Source organism: Protopterus annectens, chromosome 15.part0 (genome assembly GCF_019279795.1).
Source record: "Protopterus annectens isolate FY-2018-M chromosome 15.part0, PAN1.0, whole genome shotgun sequence".
In the NCBI taxonomy this organism is placed as follows: domain Eukaryota; kingdom Metazoa; phylum Chordata; order Ceratodontiformes; family Protopteridae; genus Protopterus; species Protopterus annectens.
Window position 1 is genome coordinate 196,054,424 of NC_056749.1, and position 23,871 is coordinate 196,078,294.

The 23,871-nt window shown below is 37.9% G+C and overlaps 1 protein-coding gene across 2 annotated transcripts in view; it reads right to left on the reverse strand.

Annotated features, from left to right (window-relative positions):
• ABCB7 (ATP binding cassette subfamily B member 7) overlaps positions 1-23,871 on the reverse strand; it is a 1,517,597-nt gene that overhangs the window by 1,183,787 nt on the left and 309,939 nt on the right. For both annotated transcript variants that reach the window (XM_044057689.1, XM_044057687.1), the window contains exon 4: positions 11,799-11,918. In XM_044057689.1, the coding sequence (XP_043913624.1) occupies positions 11,799-11,918 (120 nt within the window). The remainder of the gene's footprint in view (positions 1-11,798; positions 11,919-23,871) is intronic.

Here is a 23,871-nt window from a genome sequence, read left to right on the forward strand (position 1 = left end):
TTTAACCAAGCATGCCTACGTATAACAGACCCAGTAACAGCTGCTCTAGAGGAAGCTACCAAGGCATCAAAACCACATTGTAAAGTATGTTTGCCCACCTGTTCAGCTGCATGCAACAGATCCTGCATTTCCTTGAATTCAGACTGTTGAGGGTGCGTGCCCATCTTTTGTTTTATTTGAGACATTAGGAATTGCTGGTATTTAAGCATGTGAAATTGACAATTTAGTGCTCTCATAGCTAGAGTAGCTGAGGTGTAAACCTTCTTCCCCCACCTGTCTAGTGCTCTGGAGTCCCTTTCAGAGGGTACAGGATTTTTAGCCATAGAAGCCTTAGCCCCCTTGGGACCCTGTGAGATTGTCTCTGGATCAGCAACAGGGCTTTTGTATAGGAATTTGTGAGAGTCAGGCACTCTATAGTATCTATCTGGTTTGGCTGAAGCAGGAGCCAGAGAATCTAGATTTAGACTAGATTCTAAGAAAACATCATCCACAATGTCTAAAACTGGGGGGATAGCAAGGGGTCTGTGCTGGGGGAGTAAAAGAAACTCTCGGAGCTTTTTCTTTGAGTCGGAGTAGTCCTGACCTTCCCAGTGGAAATGTTCCCTCATGGTATGTAAGGTTTCCCCAAAGGAATAATCTTCAGGGGGAGAAGCTGAGGGAATGGAGTCTTCAGCATCAGAATCTTCATAAGGGGGAAAGGAGTAATCCTGTTCCTCAGAGGAGCCTGAGGAAACAGACACTTGATCAGAGGAGGCATAATCCTCCTCTTGTCTAAGTCTTTTGTCGGGGGGGGGGGGGTTGGGAACCCCTGATCAAAGAAATTAAATCTTCAGCCATTTTAAGCATCTGTTTCTTAGGCATAGGGCCTTGACCTGGAGACTGAAGAGTAGTCTTTTTTGGTTTTAGAGGAGTCTTAAGCTTAGCATAAGATTTTATGGTGAGAGTAGTCGGTCTGAAGACAGCTTCAGAAACCAAAGGTGTTTCTACAGCACAGGCTTCTCCTACTGCAATGTCGTCGGTAGGGCCTAAAGAAAATGGCTGCGTCGGCCTAGAAAACTCTGCTGGAGAATCCAAAGTGGTCTGGGGATCCAATTCAGCAGTAGCCAGGGGCTGTGTAGGCGCCTCACTGAAAACCAGCGACTGGCCCAGCCGAGGGCTCGGAGTCTGGCTTGGATCTAGGCTGCCTTTCTTTATCTTTGTGTTATTTATGCACGCCGGTAGTCAGTTGCTCCGACGGCATAGTTTAATTAAATTTCCTACCGAAGTAGTGTCGTGCGAAATCAAAGCATCACTTAATAGTTCGCTTATTGAACCTAGCACAAAAATGACAACCAGTGACGCTGTGGTCTGGGCCTAGGCAAGGTATACAAAAAGAATGAAAGTCCTTATGAGGTATTTGCTTCCCACAAGAAATGCAATTGTTAACTTTTTCTGACATCGGACTGAGGCAAGAAAAGATTCCCCAACGGGGTACTTAGCTTTGAAGACTTCGGACTGAAACTCGATTCGAAAATCTCAGGTGTCGGCCGACCGGCACTTGCAAACTGCTTCTGCTTCGGGCACCACGCGGCAAGAAAGACTGAAGAAAATGGCGTTGGATGCCTCTGATATACCCCTGGCGCACTGACGTCAGGGAAGAAGCGACAGCAACCGACGCCGGACCAAGACTTTGGAATTCGGGCCGACTGCGGGAACGCCTGACGGCAGGATAACCCTAGTGTGATGACTGCAGCAGGGTAACACGATGAACATCAGCTAGTTACTTTGTAAGTTTAAGGAACTACCATCATATTTCATGTTGATTTTCTTGGCTTTAAGGTATTTTTGCTTAAAAAAAAAACTTACACAAGTCATTCAAATCTTCAAAATCAGGGAAATCGTTATACTTTAGCTCTTTACACAATATGACTAATGCACATTTAAATTTCCCCTGACAGCCCAAAAAACACATCAACTACAACCTTCTTCTTTCAAACATTTTTTTTTATCTTGCTGCAGTGTAAATCCTGGATGAATTATAACTAAGAAAAACTACTTTCCTACTTAACTATCACTTTCAAACAGCAGTCATGGATACCCCCAATCACACATTTCAAATACCTAAGAATATACACTATACAGGACTACTTTACTTACACTTTCTTCTTTACTCCATTCTACCCCCAGAGTATCACAGTCAGCAAGTTTCCAGTCTTTTTCATTCGCTTCTTGCAAAACCACAGTTCACATACCTATATCTAATGGAATTGATACTTTACAGTTTTCCCACTTGTTTAACTAATTTTAGTGTTGCTGGACTTTTTCACAATCATCTTGACCTACAAACACAGATCTCAGCTTCGTGTCCAAGGCATTTCTGATTATTCTACTCAGCTCCAGTATTTTTTCCGGTTACTCAGCTCCAGTATTTTTTCAGCTGCTCATGTGACATCCCCACTCAAGGCCAATAATCAAGGAGCCTGAATCTTCACCACTGACACTGGAGAAGGACATTCACTTGGAACAAAAACTGATGCACCCAGTATTTCCAGATACAGCTCTCTGCATCAAGCACAATTTCCCTTAAGAGCACGCAGGGAACACACTCGAACCGGGGTGTGTGCTTCTCTCTCTCTTCCCAGGTCTCCAATAAGGCTCCCCACTGGCACAGCTGCAAAGTTAAGTCTTCCGTCAAGTGTCCAAGCTAAGTCCTCCACCAGTCTCTGTGAAACCAGTGCTCTGTGTCCCTGCTCCAAGTATCTAACACACACACTCTGAGATTTAATTTTCAAACACACACACCTGGGAAAGGCTAGCATAGATTACCCACTCTACCAACTCTGCCCAGTCTATAAGGTATATTCACTGCCACAAGTCACTTACTATAAAAGAGTATCCAATTATACTGTGTACAATTAATACTAATACACATGGTAGTTTCACCAAAAGCAAGGCTTTCAGGAGTGGCCACAGTTATCAGCAAATAAATATATGTGAATACTCTCAAACCTTAAATATTTTCTAAAAGGGCCAGCCACAATGAACACTATAAAATATTTAATAAATTAATAAAAGAACATGAAAATACAAAATATCTGGTTACAGCAAAAACCAGAGTTTAAATCAAAGGAAATATTAAAAATAACACAGGGGGACAGGTTCACACAGTTACAGAAAAACAATACTCAACTAATCTCACTATAGCTTCCTGACTAATCTAAAGAATACTGTTCCTGGTCCACTTACTACAGCAAGACAAGATTAAGTAGGTGAGATATCCTTCTAAATCAGGTTCCAGGAACGAGTTCTCAGTCTGACAGACTTCTCAATATAATATATAAATATTATTTCTGGGATACCCTACTGAATTATATCACATCTGGTCATATGGTTCTGTTTCCCACACTATCACCAACACTAGAAGCTGCCAGGATTTTAGCACCAATGTGTTACCATGCACACAGACAGAGTTTTGCTCACTCTGAAGCAGCTCCTGGAAGTCATAAAACAATTTCAAACCTCTACCCTTCCAGAGTAGCAATTAGCTCCCTGCCTGAGGAAATAAAAAAGGCATACTAAAACTTGGTTTCCCAGACATTTCGTCTTTGGCTGCAACTAGAACTCTAAGATACAATCTTTATGGCCTAATTTAATTTCAACTATTTTTCAAAGTTAGCTGGGACTGAGATTAACCTCTTCTCTTCCAGTATCCTCTTAAAACATACACATTTAATTCAGTAACAATACAGTCAGGACCCACTGTTGGTATATTTTTAACACAAGCACATTTACAAATACATTTTCACCACAAGCATCTGTACAAATCAGATATAGCAATAGCATATAATTATTTACAAAATTCCAGCATCCAAAAACATCTTCAATCCTGCAAGAAAATGTCTTCTAAAGATGGCTGGAAACAGCAGCTTGAATCTTACTTCTGCCTCTCAATATTCCCTAAATGCACAGAATAACCTTGCTCCTCTTTTGCCTAGAATACAGAGAATAAATTACAGTGTTTCCCTTATACATTCAAAAAATTAATGCCATTTATTCAATCCATTTTCTCTGGTACAGCAAAAAAAAACCCTCCCATCTTTTCAGGGTACTGTTTTTCTAACTCTATGTTTTGAAAGAGCTGTTTTTGAGAACCCTCATATTCAGTCAGTTTTTCCTTCATTTTAGTCTCCGATTTCTGCAGCTTTATCAGCTCAAATGAATAGCTACTTAAATCTTCTTCCAGTTTTCCAGCCTTCTGTCATTTGACTTTAAAAGAAGTGAAGTACTTGATGAATATACAAACACCTCTGAGTGTATTTGATTTTATTTTCCTCTATATTACTGAAACCGTCTTCTGTGCTAAACCTGTAACTTGGGCCTCTTTGGGTTGAACAACTGTGATTTCTTCCCAGTCAGAGCTTTAGTTTTTGCTTTTTGCTTACTTTTTCTAAAATGTGTAAATTTCTTCTTTGTTGGCATCCAGACAGCGTAATTATTGGCTAGTAATCATACCCAAACTAAGTCTCTTTACTTGCTTTTAAATAATACAATATAATCACTGCATCAGTACAAATATAAACAGCAATGAGCCACAGGAGAAAATGCCAATCTGTGTTCCTACATTAGACAGTCAGATTCATGCCAACTTCTACGCTTTTTCTTTTCTAACAGACAGACAGAACAGAATATGTCTATTGAAGGACAGCCTTTCAAACTGAGTATTTCTTCGGAAATACAGGATAACACAGATTTAAGAGGTGTTAAAGTCCTGTCCCTCAGTGATAATCCCAACTGCAGTCTTCTGCACTTCTCTTCAAGACAGAGTATTAAGGGCAAGGGGCAATAAAAGGAAAGAAAAGAAAGATAAGCATATATCGGCATCAACTATACATCAAGCCTCCTCATTAAAGTCCTTACATACCAAGATAGTCTTGGCAGAAAACATTTTCCTGCTGAGGTAAGGTGGGAAAGAATCTATACTTCCAAAAGTGATCCCATTCATATGTCTACCAATATGGCGATTTTCTTATGAAAACATAGCCTGCTGATCATAATTCACTGATGCAGAATATAAGAAGATTTTCAATGCAATGATTCAATGAGGTGCAGACAGGGGTCCACTTTGTAATTTCGAAATACTGAAATCTCGACTTTCTGTATTTCGAAACCACAAAGCCGAAAACCCAACCGCAGCTCATAAATTCGAAAACACACAACCGCAAAATCCAAAATACTGCACCTATGCTACACATGCAGTACACACACAAACATACACAAAACTCCACCCCCCCCACAATCAAATACGTCTAAATTACATGCAAGCAGGGGGGGCAAGCCCCCTTACACCCCCCCATGTGGGGAGCTATGCCCGCACACCCCCTACTTATACATTCTAACTCCGAGATTGCACAAACAGAAACACAAATGAAACTCATACACACACATCTTACAGTCCCTCAAACACGCACATAACAGTCACAACACACATTTACACACACTAAACCCCTAACCAATATACTTACACAAACTTTCCAAAAGTAAACCAAAACATCCAAATACCACACCACCAGAAACAGAAATTCAAAATATTCATGCTTAGGTATTTTGAATTTCGTGCTTCTGCTGGTTTCAGAAATGTGAGTCCACGGCTTTGTAAGTTCGAAATACTGAAATTCAAGATTTCAGTATTTCAGATTTACAAAGTGGACCAGCAGACAGGCATAGAGAAGGTTACTGCAAATATTCCACCTCACCCTATTTCTCGACTGCTGACCAACACAAATGCTTGAACTGATGACCAAGTAGTTTCCTCACAAATGTTATAAACTTAAACATACTTAAACTATAAATAAATAAACAAACACTATCCAGTTCCATTAGCATAGAAGAATAAAGTCTGGACCACATCTAGGTCACCAGAGTTTGATTAACTGCATGTTGAGGCAAAGGGAAAAGTAATGCAGTAATGCCATCTCTCCTCTCTTTGACAGAGATGAATGGGTGCACACCCAGGACTCAACAATGGAGACCACATGGGAACACTGGCTACTGTGGTCATAGGGTAGCCCTGGAGAGGTACATCACTTGCAGAAATCTGTAACAAGCCCTCACTGAACGTAACTGCCCACCAAACAATGAAGTATTGTACTGAGCATTTGCACCAGGATTATGACAAAAGTAAGAAAATCCTGATGACTAACTAAATAATGGCCCTTCTAGGTTGCCTCTCAGATGATGACATAGAAATGGATGGGCCAGGTGGCCAAGAAAGCAACTTATCAGACAACAGGATAGAAAAAGCCACATTAAAAACAGCCTCTGGCAAAAAAGAAAGCCTTTGTCATGCAGCAACTATGGTGGAGTAAGACTTCACGTGCACTTATAGGGTTCTTCAATGCAATGAACTTGTTTACCTTGTGTGTATGATGTAAGAGGCAATAGTCAGCCCATCTACCTGAAACCCTTTGTTCTGTCTGGAAAGTAGCCAACTTGTGCCATCTCAGAGGTGTAAAATTCTTTCCACAATATTTTGTGCTTTGAGAAAGAATGCTGGTAATGGAAACGTCTGCGCATAGAAGGCACTTTGAAACAAGCTGTGGCATAAAAACATTTGTCTGACGCTATCCTTATGGAAGATTGTGAAAGGCTCCTAACACATGAGGGTTTGCTGTTCTGAAATTATCTAATCCAAATTTATAGCAACTAATATGTCTGTTTTCTACAAAATGACTTCAAGAGGACAGTGGCTGATAACTGACAGTTCTAGGGTGCATTTTTCTGCACAAAGTCCATTCAAAAGCATAAGAATCCCCCTTGAAACTGTTTCACTAAAACACTGTTTACCAGTTGGGGATGCACAAAATAAGCAAACAAAGACAACTTACATTCACCTTAATAGAGCAGCAGGACAAACCTGTAGAGGAAAAAGCCAGAGAAGTATGAAAAACACTGAACAGCCCTGCTAAGGATGAGGCCATGCCCTTTTGTATACACCAGATACAGATCTTCTCCAGTCTACCAAATAACATTTCTCTGTAATGGATTTTCTACCTTCCTACAAATTTTTAAACAGATCCTCCACAAAGGTGCTTGATAGGAATAACAAGTCATATCATCCATGCCATCAGTCAGTGTCCCTGTATGTTCATAGGCACTATACTTGGCAGAAGACTGAAAAGAAATCCCCTTGATAGCTAGCACATCAGTGAGAACCAATGCTGTCTGGGCCATGGCTGGGGAGTCACTAAGACAGCCCATGGTTCCTCTACCCTTGCCTTATGGAAATTTATCAGTAATGTAGGTGTAGGAAGATGGAAAAAAAAGTTGTTCCACGAAAAGGAAAAGGCATCCAACACCCAAGCAGTCCTGGTTGGCTGACTTTTACAATACTAAGAGGGTTAGCATTTCTCCAGCAGAATACCAGTTTTCCAATTTTTTCTGAACCCTCTAAAGGACTGAATCACTGTTATTACTTCTACTAAACTGATGTGGAGATGCTTCTGGGTAATGGTTCACATTCTCTAGCCTTTATGTTTTCCAGGCAAGGCCCTCAAAGCATTGTCAGATTAATCCACAGCCAAGATATGGATGTGTACCAGATATGAGAATGGCACGTCTTTGTTCTCCCCGGCTTCCACTGCCCATCTAAACAGTTCCTGTTGGGCAAAAGTACCACAAGGATAGCTAAAATCATGAACTCCTGCAACCTAAGTTAGTCCCTCCCAATGCGGGAAACACTTTGCTTGTTTAAAGAAGAGGACTCCCTGAAACACTTTTGTCCCCAAGTAAGACAATCTTGCAAATGTCTGTGTTAACTGACCCCTGGAAACAGGATGATCATGCTAGTTGTTTTGATGAACGTTGGTTATTTTATGGAGAACCTTAGACTTCTAAAACAGTACAATATGACCTTTTACAATAGCATGTAGTCCTTATCTTACCTGCAAGTGGTAGTCATACAGAAAAACAGATGTGAACTCAGTTGGTTCTCAGAAATGCCACTACTGCTACTCCACAACCAGTCTGTACAGCTCTTATAAGCAGAAGACAGTACAAAGTGCAATGACAAACTAGAAATTAGTGTCCCTAACCTGAACTAGACACATTTCTTATGCTCTCTGTACAGGGGAGCATGCAGTTAAGCAACTTTGAGTGCTAACAGGACAATAAATGCTTTGGTCATAATCAAAGGGTAAAGAATCTAAAACAAGGGTACCTGCTAAAAAAGACTGAACTTGGACAGTGTAAATTAATAATCATGGGCCACTCATTTTTGGCATTAGGAAGAGTCTACAATGAAATCTGTAGTCTTTCCCTGCTTAGGGACCTTCTTTGCAGACATAAAAAGTAAAAAGACCTCGGCATTCTGAAGCCATGTAACCAAAACACTAATGTCCTTTAAGGGGTCATATGCATATACCGCATGGGCCTCCATTACAAGAGGTTTAAGGTTTTACACAGTGAAAACTCTAGCCTGCCTGGGTTATTCTTGTAGATTCTACTGAAAGGTCACTCAGACAAACCATTTTACCCTTTAGTTTGGCAGCCTGGTATTTTTGGATACCAATCTGGCAGTTTATGGCTCTGAAGACAAAGTAGCGAAGATAGAGGCTTTTATTTCTGAATTTATCCAACCCCACCCCCCCATCATTAAGATCAGTGTTGGGACTAGGCACCAACTTGCACTTTTTGGTAGCTTCCAATATGAAAAAAGCAGGATCATTAAATTGATTTTTATAAAGGCACTGCCAGACTTAGTAAAAGACAGCTCCAACTTCCTCAGAAAAAAGGGAGGAAGTGATGAGAGTCTGGCTCCAGCGAAGCCACAAAAAAAAAAAAAAAAAAAAAAAAAAAATCCCAGAAAACCTAGAAAAGGATAGGACCCCCTGGGTTTGTTTTGCTTTCTCTAATCCCAGGAGGTCCAAATATCATTTTTTATTAGTGCTGGACATTTCATGAGATTTCAGCTTACTACTCTTGAAACTGAGATTTGTCTTGAGACACTTTCAATGAAGAACATGACAAAATGGTTTTCATAGTCACAACCAAGGGGAGATAATGGAGATGCATAAGCCAGTTCACGGTCTTCCCCGTCCTCAAAGAAATGATCTGAATGCAAGAGAAGCAATATTTTTCTATAGCACACTTTGAATGTATGAGAAAGAGGGAAGAAAAATCACTCCACTGCGAGACTGTCCAGGCAACATCAGCACTGCACAGTAAGCCTTTAAAAGGTCAAGAGCACGACTATCTGAGGGAAGGAAGCCCGATCCAGCAAAGGTACAAACATGTGATGCTCATACACTTGAGCACATGGTAGCATGTTCTGTCCCCTAAGTTTTTCAATCAACACCATACTACATTCTGCAAAGTTTCCTACCCACTTAACTTGCTGTACTAGGAAAGCAGATCAATTAAAATACTTTTTATTTTGCTGTGTGACCATACCAAAATGAGGCCAGACATTCTTGGAAACAAAATCTTAGATTAAAGACAAGAATACTGCCCTGGGGGAGGATGATGTGTCAGCATCTGCTAGCATGCCTATTCCAAAGCAGCAGGAGAAAATGGCTGACAAAAAAAAGGGTCTTGGAACCCACCTTAAAGAAATGTTTTCAGGTCCCTCTGGTGCTACTGGTGAAGCCTTCTACTCCTCGTGTCATTTTAGAGGGTCGCCTATCCCTAAATCTCCTTGGGCTGGAAGTCCTTTTAGTTTACTTCTTAAGGAGGTATTGCCCCCTAGATGAAGTTCGTTATGCAACAGACTGTAAAATGGCCGCCGACATCTTCTTAGCCAGCCAAGTGCAAAGTGTGGACTTCTGCTAATATGGGTAGTACGAGTAAAACTCACAGAAATTATGAGATAGCATTCTTCCAAGCAGGATTCACAATAAGTAATACAGTAGACTCCCTATTATCTGGTCTCAATGGTACCAGACCTTAGGCTGGATAAACAAACGGCTGGTTAACCAGAAAAAGCATATAAAACGGAATTTATAGGTTATAAATAAGCTAAAAGAACAGGATTTGTGTTAGTATGCATTTTTCTAATGAATATGAAGTCTAAGACTCAAATGTCTGTCATTTAGCGCAGAGGAGGCGGAAGTATTTTTCTTCTCTGTTGTCTTTTGCTAGGGCTACTGTGGAAATCTGATGGCCGGTTAAAGAGAGGCCAGATAAGAGGGAGTCTACTGCATATGATTGTAAATAATCTGACATTCATAACTGCACAGGCACTGCAAGTCTGATTTTCCTGTAAATTTTCACCAGCAAGAAACTACAGCAAAGTCAGCAAAACTTAAATCAAAATGACAAAAACATCAGCATTTCTAGCCCGGCACCTACCATTTGAATAATCAAAAAAGGTGACCTCTGAAGCCAAGTTCAATCAAAAAACACTAACTGTTTAGCCAATATTTACATATAACTGAAGTGAAAAAAATGATGATAGTGCAGCCTAGTTGCCTCTTTTACTCAAAGAGGCAGGCATACATCCTTCCACTGCAATAACCCAGTCAACACCAGGGTGACAGCAGAGTGGATGATTCCAATGTCAGTTATACAACAGTGAGCCAGACAAAAAACATCTCAACTCTTTTGAACCCACTTATGACCTTTATCTTCTCATGACATTATAATGTTCTTTGGGTCAGGTGTCCTTAATCAAGTTACTTTCCAATTAATGACATGCAACGGTACAAGATTATGAGAGAGGAGCAATACGACTCTAAATTTGCATCTAGAATGCATCGTAGTACAGATATTACTATCAGACCACCATTATTTTGCATACCTCCACAAACACCTAACACATAAAACACACACACACACACACACACACACACACACACACACACACACACACACGCATATAGCACATTAATAATTTCACAACCGAGTTAACCTCAGGTTAATTACAAGTCTGAAATGTCATTGCTGAAGAAAAAATATATATCTGTTGGTGCCAATGCATAATAAACTATACTGATCTAACATTATGCAAATATGTAGTACTTTCATATTTTAATTATACAGGCAAACCAGGGATTTATAAACTACTGCATGAATTTAATGCGTCTACAGACGTTGGATAATGCTAAAGCAGACAATCCGCGGCACTTCCACTGTAATTTGTACAATTTGAAAGATACTGAATTTTATTTATACTGTTAAATTTTAAATACCTTAAAAAACAATCACAGAAGATGAAAATGTTTGCCTTCACATGAAAGATTTCATCTGGCTGAAAAAAATACTGCTGGTAATCATTGTCTAGGTTGTAAGGTTTCCACTATGAAAAGTTGTTTGGAAAATAAGAGGAAAAATACAAGTCTAGATGTTTTGGCAGAGTTAAACATTACTATACTGAAGTAAAGATGCTGCAAGTAATGGCTTTTATCACTACACAAAATAAAATACAAGCATGTATGCTGCAACAATCACAACCAACAACAAATGGACTAGAAAGTCATACACTACAGCAGAAACATTTTAAACATTTACATCAAAAAATGAAAAGACTTCATCACAACTTATCAACAGTATGACTGACCGACTCTTTTAACCTTTATCACTGTATTAAAAAAATAAAAGCAGTTTTTACTAAACACTGCCGTTCATACTTTTTAAGCAATACTTAAAGCACACAAGGTAGCTATGTTTGCTTGGCTTTTGTTTTTTTTTTGCACTTGATTTTCAAAAAATGGTCAAGAATGTATAGATATTAAGTAGGCTTCTAGTATCTATTTTCAAAGCCAGAGGTGAAACAATTAATCTTGTGCACCTTTTGAGAAGGCTGTAAATGGGAGAAACATACTAACCTTTGCACCCGCTAGCAGCCCCAAGGAAACTGCCACTCTGAGTCGGAGGTCTGGCCTGTCTTTCGGCCAAACATATGACAACATAGCTTTCAATATTTTTCCAGCATCTACGTCTTTGATCTGTGAAGAAGAGGAAAAAGAGATTCGGTAAGCAAAGTATTCTGCGGTAAAAATAATAAATAAATAAAAAGGCCTACTTGAATCAATTTAGCAGGTGTGTGTGTATACATATTATATATATATATATATATATATATATATATATATACATATCTACACACACACACACACCCAAATACACGCATATATATATATATATATATATATATATATATATATGGATTTACTTTAATACATCGAAAGCCCATAACATTAAAATTCAAAACATGAAGACCAAAATCCTGAATATCTTGAAAACTCGAAACACTGAATCACATAACATTGAAAAAACGTAGGAAAGCAACATGGACTATATTCCAGCACAACTACATACAGAAACAAATAAACTATATTTGTGCAGCGCGAAGGTAAGTTTTTTTTTTGTGTTTTTATTCTATGGTCGACATTTCGAATGCCGATAATATGGTCTCGGCCATATGAATGACAACATTCTGATACATCAACTATATGAAGTAGATCCATGTGTATATATATATATATATATATATATATATATATATATATATATATATATATCTATGTGTGTGTGTGTGTGTGTGTGTATATATATATATATATATAATATACATATGTGTACATATATATATATATATATATATATATATATATATATATATACACACACACACACACATATATATATATATATATGAAATACAAGTGTGTGTATATACATACATATTTATATATGTGTGTATATATATATATATATATATATATATATATATATATATATATATATATATATATATACACATATATATATATGGGTCTACTTTGTTTCATTGAAAGCTCATTTCACTGAATTTCAATTCACCCTGACCAAATTACTGAAAACTCATTTCACCGAATCTCATTTCACTGAAGTGAAGTACTGGAACTGTGTAGAGTACTGTCAGGCATGTAAAAGGTATATGCCCTTTTCCCCATTATAGTGCGATCCTGGAGTTAGTATATATAGTTAGGGGGGTGGGGGGGCTACAGCCCCCACTTAGTTTGGGTAAATATTGCCTTCTGGAAAGAGTTATTCATTGGTGCTCTAAGTATGCATGTCTAAAGTTTAAATTGTATTGTTTTGAAGCTTTTGGTGAAATATAATATAAAACCAAACTAGGTGGCGGGGCTATGCCCTCCACACCCCCCCCAACTATATATACTAACTCCAGGATTGCACTACAGTGGGGAAAGGGCATATACCTTTTACTTGCCTTACAGTACTCTTTCACTTTCTTAATAAAACATTACTTCTTCAGACACACAGTAGAAACACAAAAGCAATCCATTTATATATCATTTGAATTAAATAATTAAATCAATTTCCCTCCAAAGTATTTAAAGATACAGGTTGTATTATCAAATAATGAATCTGTGCAACATGGCAATTATTATTAAATACCCTGACAGTTCAAACTCTACAGTATATAAAGTATTCAGTAGTCATAGAAACAACAAACTAAAAATAATAATAATAAAAATATCTGCATAAATGAGCTATTTCTTGATGTTCCTATTCTTTAAAATTGGTTTAAGGGGTACTGAATCTTTTAATCCATATCCCCTGTGGGCTGCAAGCCTAAAAAATCCATCTTGGTTCTGCTAACTCTATATTGTTCACTACATCACCCAACCTCTCATTAACTGTCTGTACTTGGAGTACTTGAAACAGAAAAGTGTATTCTGTGCCCATAGATAAAGTGTGTTTAGCTAATGCAATATATTCTACTCCCCTTCTAGTGCTATATAAGTGGTCTCGGATTCATTCTTTTAATTGATGGTTCGTTTTGCCAACATAGAACCTGAGGCATTTAATGCAGGAGGCTAAATAAATCAGGTTCTTGGTGTTACAGTTGGCCCAATTTCTAATCTCCCAAAGAAAACCAATTTTAGGGTGTCTAAAAAAATCTAGACTGATCTATGTATTCACAGAAGTTACAATTCCCACAACTTTTAGTAAACACTTCCAGTGCAGTACATAAAGTGTTGGATCTTGGAAAGCACAGTTTAAATATTTTCTTATTTTTATAAGGTAAATTTAGAACATTGCCCTACATACCTTTCAGTTTGTTCATTCACCAAAAATGTGTCAATTCCTATTTATATTGCTCCTCACAATACCTATATCCTGTGTATAAGAAATTATTAAAGGCATCCTTGTGTCCCTTTCATCATGTCTATCCTTAATCCCAACAGTGTCTGAAAAACAGTGCTTGCCTCTTCCTTTTCTTTCTGCCCTCACCTGTTCATATGCTATATCAATTTCATTTTCATTATATCCTCTCCCTTCAAACTCTTTTTTTAAACCAGTCAAACATGCAAAAATTCATCATCACGATTGGTAAGGCGGGATAATCTTAATGCTTGCCCCTTTAAAATATTTGAAAAAATGTGGGGTGGATGCATACTATTTCTGTTTAAGTGTGACGATGATGGCAATCTTTCCTGTGCATTCACATTGTAACCTCTGCAGTGTTCTGTACCACTGTTACATCCAAAAAATCTGTCTTACATTTCTTAATTGTAAAATGCAAGAAATTACTTCTTCTGTACATTTCTTGAAAAAAGTTGTCCAATGCTTCTTCACTGCCCCTCCAACCAATAAACAGAACGAATCAGAGACCACTTACATTGTACTAGAAGGGGAGAAGATTACAGTGCATTAGCTAAGCACACTATCTATGGGCACAGAACAGACTTTTCAGTTTCAAGTACAGACAGTTAATGAGAGGTTGGGTGATGTAGTGAACAATACAGAGTTAGAAGAACTAAGATGGATTTTAAGGCTTGGGGACCACAGAGGATATGGACTAAATGATTCAGTACCCCTTAAACCAATTTTAAAGAATAGGAACATCAATCAATAGTTCGTTTAAGCAGATATTTTTATTATTATTATTTTTATTTTATGTTGTTTCTACGACTACTGAATACTTGATGCATTTGAACCTTTAAAATATACTGTAGAGTTTTAACTATCAGGGTATTTAATAATATTTGCTATGTTGCACAGATTCATTATTTGATAATACAGCCTGCATCTTTAAATGTTTGGGAGGGAAACTGACTTAATTATTTAATTCAAATGATATATAATTGGACTGCTTTTGTGCTTCTACTATGTGTCTGAATAAGTAATATTATATTATGAAAGCGCTTACACAATAAATATATCAGTGGATTTTATTCCTGTGCCTATCTCCGTGATTTGGGGCTTGTTTTTCGTTATAACTGCTTTGGACTCTGCTCACATTGCTTTGGGACATTTTACTACTTATCGGTAGTGAGCATGGTGGAGGGCACCCCAGTGAATTCAACTTGTATTACTGGTAAGCAACTAAATTTGGAAAAATGCTCAAAGAACACTTTAATGAACTTTTTGTTTGAGCAGAATAATCTATTGTTGGTGGGTGAATTACCGAAAGTCATGGAGGATAATTTACAGATGGACAGTAACAGAGGCACAGGTTCGTAACCTTAAGAGAGACAGTGAATGATATGTTCAAATACAAACGGCTTCAGTGACAACGATTCCATTTTAAAGCCCATCTTGAGATGAATGTAATACCTAGGGGGCTGAGGGTACTGAACATGCCTACGTTTGGAGACATGTACCCACAGCTCCTGGCAGAGTGGCAAAATATTAATTTAGAAACCAGTAGATCCTATATGAAACTGCAGATCATATTTCTCTCTCCTACGGAAAGAGAGCTGAGAACTAATATTGAGCAACAGAGTAATCCACTCTGGATGTTGGTCGGAGAAGATATAACTTAACTATTTTTAAGTGAGTTGATTGACAAAGTCTCACTTATGAAAATCGCTTGATATTACTAAAAAAAAGAACTGGCTAAAGACGTTCATGATTTTTCTAATCAGCATGTGTTCATGCGGCCGAGAGCTAACAGCAATCCAGGAAGAGGAACGACCAGTAATAATTCAAGAAACGTGATGATAACCAATCCGAAACCAGCAGATGTGGCTTCGATCAAGGAGAGAAACGTTACTACACCGGAACCACCCACCTCGGTGTACTCCAAGCCTCTGCCAGTGACTCCTTTGAATAACGGTCCAGTAGTACAGCAGACTTAACAAAAAGCTGATATGGTGGTGAGACGTAAGATTTTGCCTGTAACCAAGGAACTTGTGAACCCGTCACTGCCTCTCCCATTTCAGAATATCAGGAAAGCAGCGATGGGGCACGAGATGCACAAAGAAGTGGAACGGACAGCACAGAAGCGCAAAGAACTGCCGCTCTCAATGCAGACTCGTACGTTAAAAAGATGTGGGGTCAGGAAATACTGAATTAGTGTGGAGCATTTCAAGTTACCCCCTGAAAGCACCTGAACCAATTGTGATAGTTTTAAGTTTTCTATATTAGAGCAGGTAAAGGCAAACCCTACGGGTGGGAATATAAAGTTAAAACTAGGGGAGAAAGAGATAAAATAGCAGATTTTATTGAATGCAACTGTCCACCCTGGGATTAATGAGAGTATTTCTATTAAGCCAGTATTAGAAGTTAAAATACATTAAAGGGAAATTTTTTTTTTAAATATATTTTTAAACTATACATTTTCAAACTATTTAAGTTATAATGTGTTTTAATACTGACGGTTATATTAGTTTTAACTGCATGAGCACTTTAAATGGTTAACAACCGTGGTTGATTAAGCAATTGGATTGGTTGAAGTCATGTATTTAACCCAGCTGTTTTAAATCAATGGTGTTCTGAGGAAGTCTACTATCAGTAGATGAAAGCGCTTAACGGATTTTTAAATTATCGTGCAATGAAGTATATTATTTTAGTTTGAGTCATTAGCATCATTTTGGGGACAGTGATACTACATCAAAGTTCGTGTTTTGTTATTTTATTATTAGTGGTTCTTTGCTGTGTGGGGTGGTTTATTAGTTGTACGTTTGTACGTATCATGGATTCCCCTTGATAAGCTGCCGTCTATATTTTTGACAAGAAGGGATGAAATACAGAAGTTACTGTCCGAGATGGCTATTGTTACGGGCGAGCTAACGCGGTTAACTGACCTGATGAGCCAGCCTGAAAAATGTAAGGAAGGGCAGCAGATTCAGATGATGTCATCCCGTACACAGGAAGGAAGTGTAGCTTCAGGTTACATCCCGAATGGCCAAGGGAACGGCGAGATATGTGGCTATGGACACTCTTATGAATGTGTTGCAGAGGTACCAAGGGGTGTTAGCACCATGGAGGACACAGCTTCTGGTGTAGGCAACATTTCGGAGGACAACCACAATTTATCGGGGGCGAAACCGAAGCGTACAGTGCCTAAAAAAACGTACTCAGTAATCGGAAACCAACAGTCTAAGGTACTGTAAACATCCCAGTAGACAACAGCTCTAATGCACAAAATGTTAATGCCAAAAAGCAACATGAACTGGATACATTTTTTTAAAATCAATTTTGACTTTCAGTTCAACGGAAATAGTGCGAGGAACACTGCCAGTGAAAGGGGATCTAGCGGAGTTGATTTGACTTTAAAGGAATACATTTTTGACTTTGGGAAAAAGCTGGGTATTATTAAGGGACTTCAACTGGACAATATGTATCTAAAAAGGTGTACTGAATTAAAAATTGTACCCATGGGTATGCGTTTTTTTAAGCAACCTATGGGTATAGACATGAACAAAACTAATATTATGGAATGTAGTCAAATGTTTGACGATTTTGGGTTTAAGTTCATGGAATTTATTATAAAATGTAATGACAATAGATTAAGTAGGATGTTTTTAAAAGTTGAACAGCTAAATGATATTATCTTGAAAGATTTATTATTTAGGGAATGGGAAAGTTTATATAACAAACAATTTGAGTGGGCTGAAAAGAATAGTGAACAGTTTGACAGGAAATGCCACAAAATGAAGAGAGATTTAGAACACTATGAAAAAAAAAACAGGTATACAAATGGAACAAGCAAGCTATTCCAGATGGTTGATGCATAGAAAAACAGGGATATGAAAGTAGATCTAGGGCTGATACAGACAATAACAATAGGAAGGGTTGGAGAAATAGTAAGAGTAAACATTTTTTAGAGGAGACGAGTCAGGGATGGCAGACAGGAAACAAGGAGGAGGACACAGGTCGGATACATTTTAACAGAGAGGCTTCAACACACAACAAAACGTGGCCCAACAAGAGCAATCAGTGAAGGTGGACATAGAAATGGGAATAACGCAACATAATAATGTAAAATACAGTTTAGGTGATTTTAATATTTTTAACTACACTCATATTAAGTTGGAAGGAGAACATTTTTCGTTGTTTTCATGAGGGATGAAGTATGTCCCTAGTACCAAGTTTAATCTTGTGGACAATGTAGTTGAATTCAAACTGTATTTACGGAAACTAAATTTGGCATTATTCTTTCAAAATGATAGGGGAACATATACTGAAAGTGAACTTAAGAAAAGGAGTACATTTACCCCCCTATGAATAATACATTAGCTACTTATGAGAAGGTAGTTATAAATGATCTGTACAAATATTATGCGAATAGCAAGAATACTAAAATGAAATATAATTTGAATAAGGAGGAATATTTAGTTTTGAAAGAACTTTGTAACGATAATAATATGAGAATCATGAAACCGGACAAAGGGGGTGGCATTGTACTATACGATAATTATATAAATAAGATACATGATATACTTTTCAATTCAGGTAATTATGAAGCATCTTCACTTAATGAGATAAATATTAGTTACCGTCATATTGATTTGTTTCTAGAAGAATTTTTAATAGATAAAATAATTGATACTGACTTGTACAAGTACTTAATTAAGAGTTGAATCCCGTATGTTAGCCACAATAGTAGGTATCCCTAAAGTTGATAAAAATGTATTGACCCCACCTTCGTCCTATAATATCGGGCAGTAAATCCAAGACTTTTCCTTATGGCAAAATTATTGATACCTGGTTGAAACCATTATATAAAAGGATACCCCATATTATTACTGACTCTTGGGATTTCTTAACACGATTGAAACCAGAGTTATAGAAGGAGGACATCATTTTTTAACTACTGATGTGATAGATTTGTTTTCTTGTATACCTAAGGATGATGGTATAAATAGATTCAGCAACAGTATACAGAAATATTCACAATATACATGGGATAAAGTTGCACTCATTCTTAAATTCATGGATATAGTTTTAAATTATAATTGTATTTATTTTGAAGGGGAACATTATAAGCAAACCAGAGGTGTAGCTATGGGGGATGCTTGTGCCCCCATATATGCTAACCTCGTACTTCTGGACTGGGAAGAGGAATATATTTTTAAGAATGCACTATTCAAACATGCTCGTTGTTACGTTAGATTCCTGGACGATATTTTTATATTATGGAATGGTACTATAGAAGAAATGGATACCTTTATGAAAGATTTGAATGTGGCCAGTGAGTATCTCAAATTCACACACAGTTTTAGTAAGGTTGGTATTCATTATTTGGATACATTCATTTATTCAACACCAGAAGGGTTTAAACTCCAAGATTTATAGGAAAGATACTTTTAGTAATGAGTATCCAGATTATTCGAGTTGTCATCCAATGGGTCAGAAACGGAGTATTTTTAAAGGGCAGTGCATTCGAGCATCACGTAAGATGTCTGATTATCATGAAATGGAGCAGGAGTTGAAAAATATAGGTGGGATGTTTAGTAGACGAGGGTACCCCCCAAAGCTTAGAACAGACATTAGTAATTATGTTCAGCAAGAATGGGGCAAAAAAATATGTACCCTTGTTAGGAGCTGAAATTGTACCGAATCTTGATGCATCTAGTAGGTTGGCCATTGGTGAGCCTACTAAAATTACAAAAGAGCCTGCATTTTACAGTACAGCTCGCAGGGTAAAGATGTACAGGAAATTATAGGTAGAAAGTGGAACATTTTGAGAAGTGATGCCATGACACATGAAAAATTAGGGGACCAACCATTGTTTGTGTTCAAGACAGGTGAGAATTTAAAAGGCAAATTTGAATGTGGGTTTACAGTTAATAAAATGAAGGGTACAGCAGGGGGTACCAGCAAGTGCGGACAATGTAATCAATGTTTTACAATAATGGAAGACAGTGTTTTAATTTTGGGTGATGCCAATCAAACATTGATTAGATTCAAGAGTGGCAACTGTCGGACACAACATGTGATTTATCTGGTTAAATGTGTCAGATGCCCGTATTTTTACATGGGGAAAACCGACAGATGTCTAAGGAATCGGATATATGATCACTTTTATAGTATAAGAAAGAAAGATACAAAAAATGCCTTGTACAGACATATAGCAGAAAGCCCCAAATGTGATATTTTAAGTGTGCTATATTAGAGCAGATAAAGGCAAACCCTAGGGGTGGGAATATAAAGTTAAAACTAGAGGAGAAGGAGATAAAATGGCAGATTTTATTGAATGCAACTGTCCACCCTGGAATTAATGACATTATTTCTATTAAGCCAGTATTAGAAGTTAAAATACATTACAGGGAAGGGATTTGTTTTAAATATATTTTTAACTATACATTTTCAAACTATTTAAGTTATAATGTGTTTTAATACTGACGGTTATATTACTTTTAACTGCACTGAGCACTTTAAACGGTTAATAACCGTGATTGATTGAGCAACTGGATTGGTTGAAGTCATGTATTTAACCCAGATTTTTTAAATCAATGGTGTTCTGAGGAAGTCTACTATCAGTAGATGAAAGCGCTTAACGGATTTTTAAATTATCTTGCAATAAAGTATTTTATTTTAGTTTGAGTCATCAGCATCATTTGTGGGACCGTGACACTTACTACAGCGAAGTTCTGTTTTATTTTGTTATTATTAGTGGCTCTTCGCTGTGTGGGGTGGTTTATTAGTTCTATCAGACCTGTTGCTGTTTATCTCGCGGCTTCTGGTCTATACCTGCTTTCAAGGTATACTCTCCTCCCCCTCTGACCCAACGTCCTCTCCCACTTCATAAATATAACCCATACTGGGGGACACTATCTTTCTTCTCTTACCCCATACCTGGCTGCTGTGCATCCTTGCTCCAGCATTTGCACCTACTGTAAGTAGTTATATGCTATATGTTTATTTTGTGATATCTGTTTCTTTCAGCAAGACTACGAGTTTTGTAATTTTTAAACTGTTAGTCTGGGAAGATACTTGTGTGTGCATTACATTCTTACTGCAAACACCTAAGCCAACATAGCGTTGTGCACGTGGGACTGTAACAAGCGATTCCACTGCCGTGGAACTGAAAACAGCTATTGTAATGCCCTATTCAATGTGCGGTGTTAATTTGACCACTAAGTAGCGCTTAGTACCTCAGTATCACCTCAACTGCAGTGACTTCTCATCTGCATTTCCTATGTTTAAATAGTACTCAAGGATTGTACAAAGTATATTTTGTGTAGCCGCTTAACAGAACATGTGCCAGTTCTTGTTGTAAATGCTCAAACCTTGATAGCGACACACTCATAGACTATTGTAATGCTTTCTGAACACATTCTGCCTATATATTTCAACAATTACCAGACAAGGTTCCTTTAAAGTGTTGTGTTCCGGCCCCATAACAGTTTGTCTGTTGGTGTGTTATCTTTATATTTATACTAATTAGCGCGTACCTTATCAATGCAGTTCTGCTTATCTGAGCTATTTGTCTGTGTTATGAAGGTGTTATCCAAAGTTTAACTGCATATTTATCAGATCAGCTATAATATATACTGCTTGAACACTAATACAGTTACGTGTCATGGTTTATGTAATGCAAAATGTATCAGTCGCTTATTTGAATGCGTCTTGAGATGGGTTACACCGTATATTTATCCTTAATTATATGGAGCTTATTTCTGCATGTTTATGTCTCAGGTTGTGCTGAGCATAGGCAATTGGACAGGATGCCAGTAGATTATATGAGACTTACTAAACTGGCAATGTGAAAGGAGTGCAACATCCTCTCCTAGCCAGTCTGATTACACTCTAGGCCCTTATGGCCTATTCCAGCCATATATATCTGCTCATAGAGATAAAATAGACTAGCGTTCCTTCACTGCAATATCTGTAGAGAGGGTAGCAACCTCGTATTGCTGTTTTTTAGCTTCCCCCCAGTTTATCTCCACCCTGCTGTATTCCATTTTAGAACTGCTGTAGTACCTGAAAAGAACTGGAATCAATATGTTTTGGGAAAAACAAACAGAAAATTGTGAATACCTGCTGAACTAACACAATTGACTCTGTCTGTGAAAACTCTCTTCTTGTACTCTCTAGTTCCTGTATTGTTTGCCTCACCACATTTTTCTCTCTTTCTACACGTACCAGCCTTGTGTTCCTGCACGTCCCTGCACTAGCCCACCTGAATGTGCCCTGCTGGACGCCTAAGAAAATAGTCCAGATTACAGAATTAACCTACCAGCTCCCTGAGAGACTTTTCCTTGAAAGAAAGACAGTGAAAGTATGTGTTGTAACTGCTACTACCAATTGTAACAATAACATTAATATAAAGCTACTGCTAGGTTAGGCAAGCTTCCCAGCCAGGTTAGCCAGCAGCCAACCCCCCCTTCTAGCATTTTAATTAACCCTTACTTCCCCGTTTATACCCTCCTTGTTGCAAACCAGGATATCTCCCCCCTCTCCCTTAGCCTGATATCCTTTAGAGGACTTTTTGCCACAAAAAAGTGACTAACCACTAGGTGGCACTACACTAAAAGCTTTCTGCCTTGTAATTTCTTTACCTATTCTTTACCAAATCTCCCTAACTCAAAGAGGTTTCACACTCTCATTATTGTCCCAGTATACCTTAACCACATATTACTCATCTAACATCCCAAGTCTATTCTTGCTAGCCTCAACATTCTTCAACATCTCTTACTTTCAGACTTACCTGCAGACTTTCACACTTCACTGATAGTCATCATCAACATTCTCTCTCTGGTTCTTGTCAATTCTTTCTTCACAGACGCCATCCAAACACTTGCTAGTCCATCTATCTCCAGATACCTCAAATCTGCCTACTTCTACTACAAGTCCACCCCCATCATTTCAGTTACAACCAGTGTCTACTTCCTTTATTTGCTCCCTTCTCCAAAAACTGAAACCTACCACCCCCTCAGCTGAGCAACTTCCGGCAGAATTCCTGCAAAAAGGAGCTAAAGCCATAGCCTATAGCCTATCCCATTTCCATTCTGGTTAACAGAACCATAAGTGAAGGAACTATCCCATCTGGAAAATTTCTCATATCATTATAATAATGCACTCTCATAAAGGTGGGAACTCCAATTACTTTTCTAACTTTCAACCTATAGCTCTACTATCTCCTTTAGCAAAAATAGTGGAGAAATGCATCCATAAAGCAACTACTTAACCACCTACTCCAAAATAACTTTCTTGCCAACTGTCAACATGGATTTAGACCTTTCCAGAGTACCATCACTGCCCTGCTATCCTTCAAAGACTGCATTAACAAAAACATATCAAAAATATTCTTTCCTCTGCAGTCTTCATTGATTTATCTAAAGCTTTTGATATAGTTAATCACCAGCTCCTTTTAAATATACTAAAATCCCTTTCACTCGAACCTCTAGCCATAAATTGGCTCAAATCCTACTTAGACAATAGACAGCAAGCTGTACTATGGCACAATAAACTATCTAATCACCTTCCCATTTCCCTTGGTGTTCCTCAGGGCTCCATATTAGGCCCACTCCTATTTTCCCTTGGTGTTCCTCAGGGCTCCATATTAGGCCCACTCCTATTTTCCCTTTTTATTAATGACCTTCACTCAACAATTCCACACGCCAACTGTATTCAATACGCAGACGACTCTACAATAATTTGGTCAGCCACTTCTCCAACTGAACTACAGTCCCTTACCCAAAAAACATTCTATAC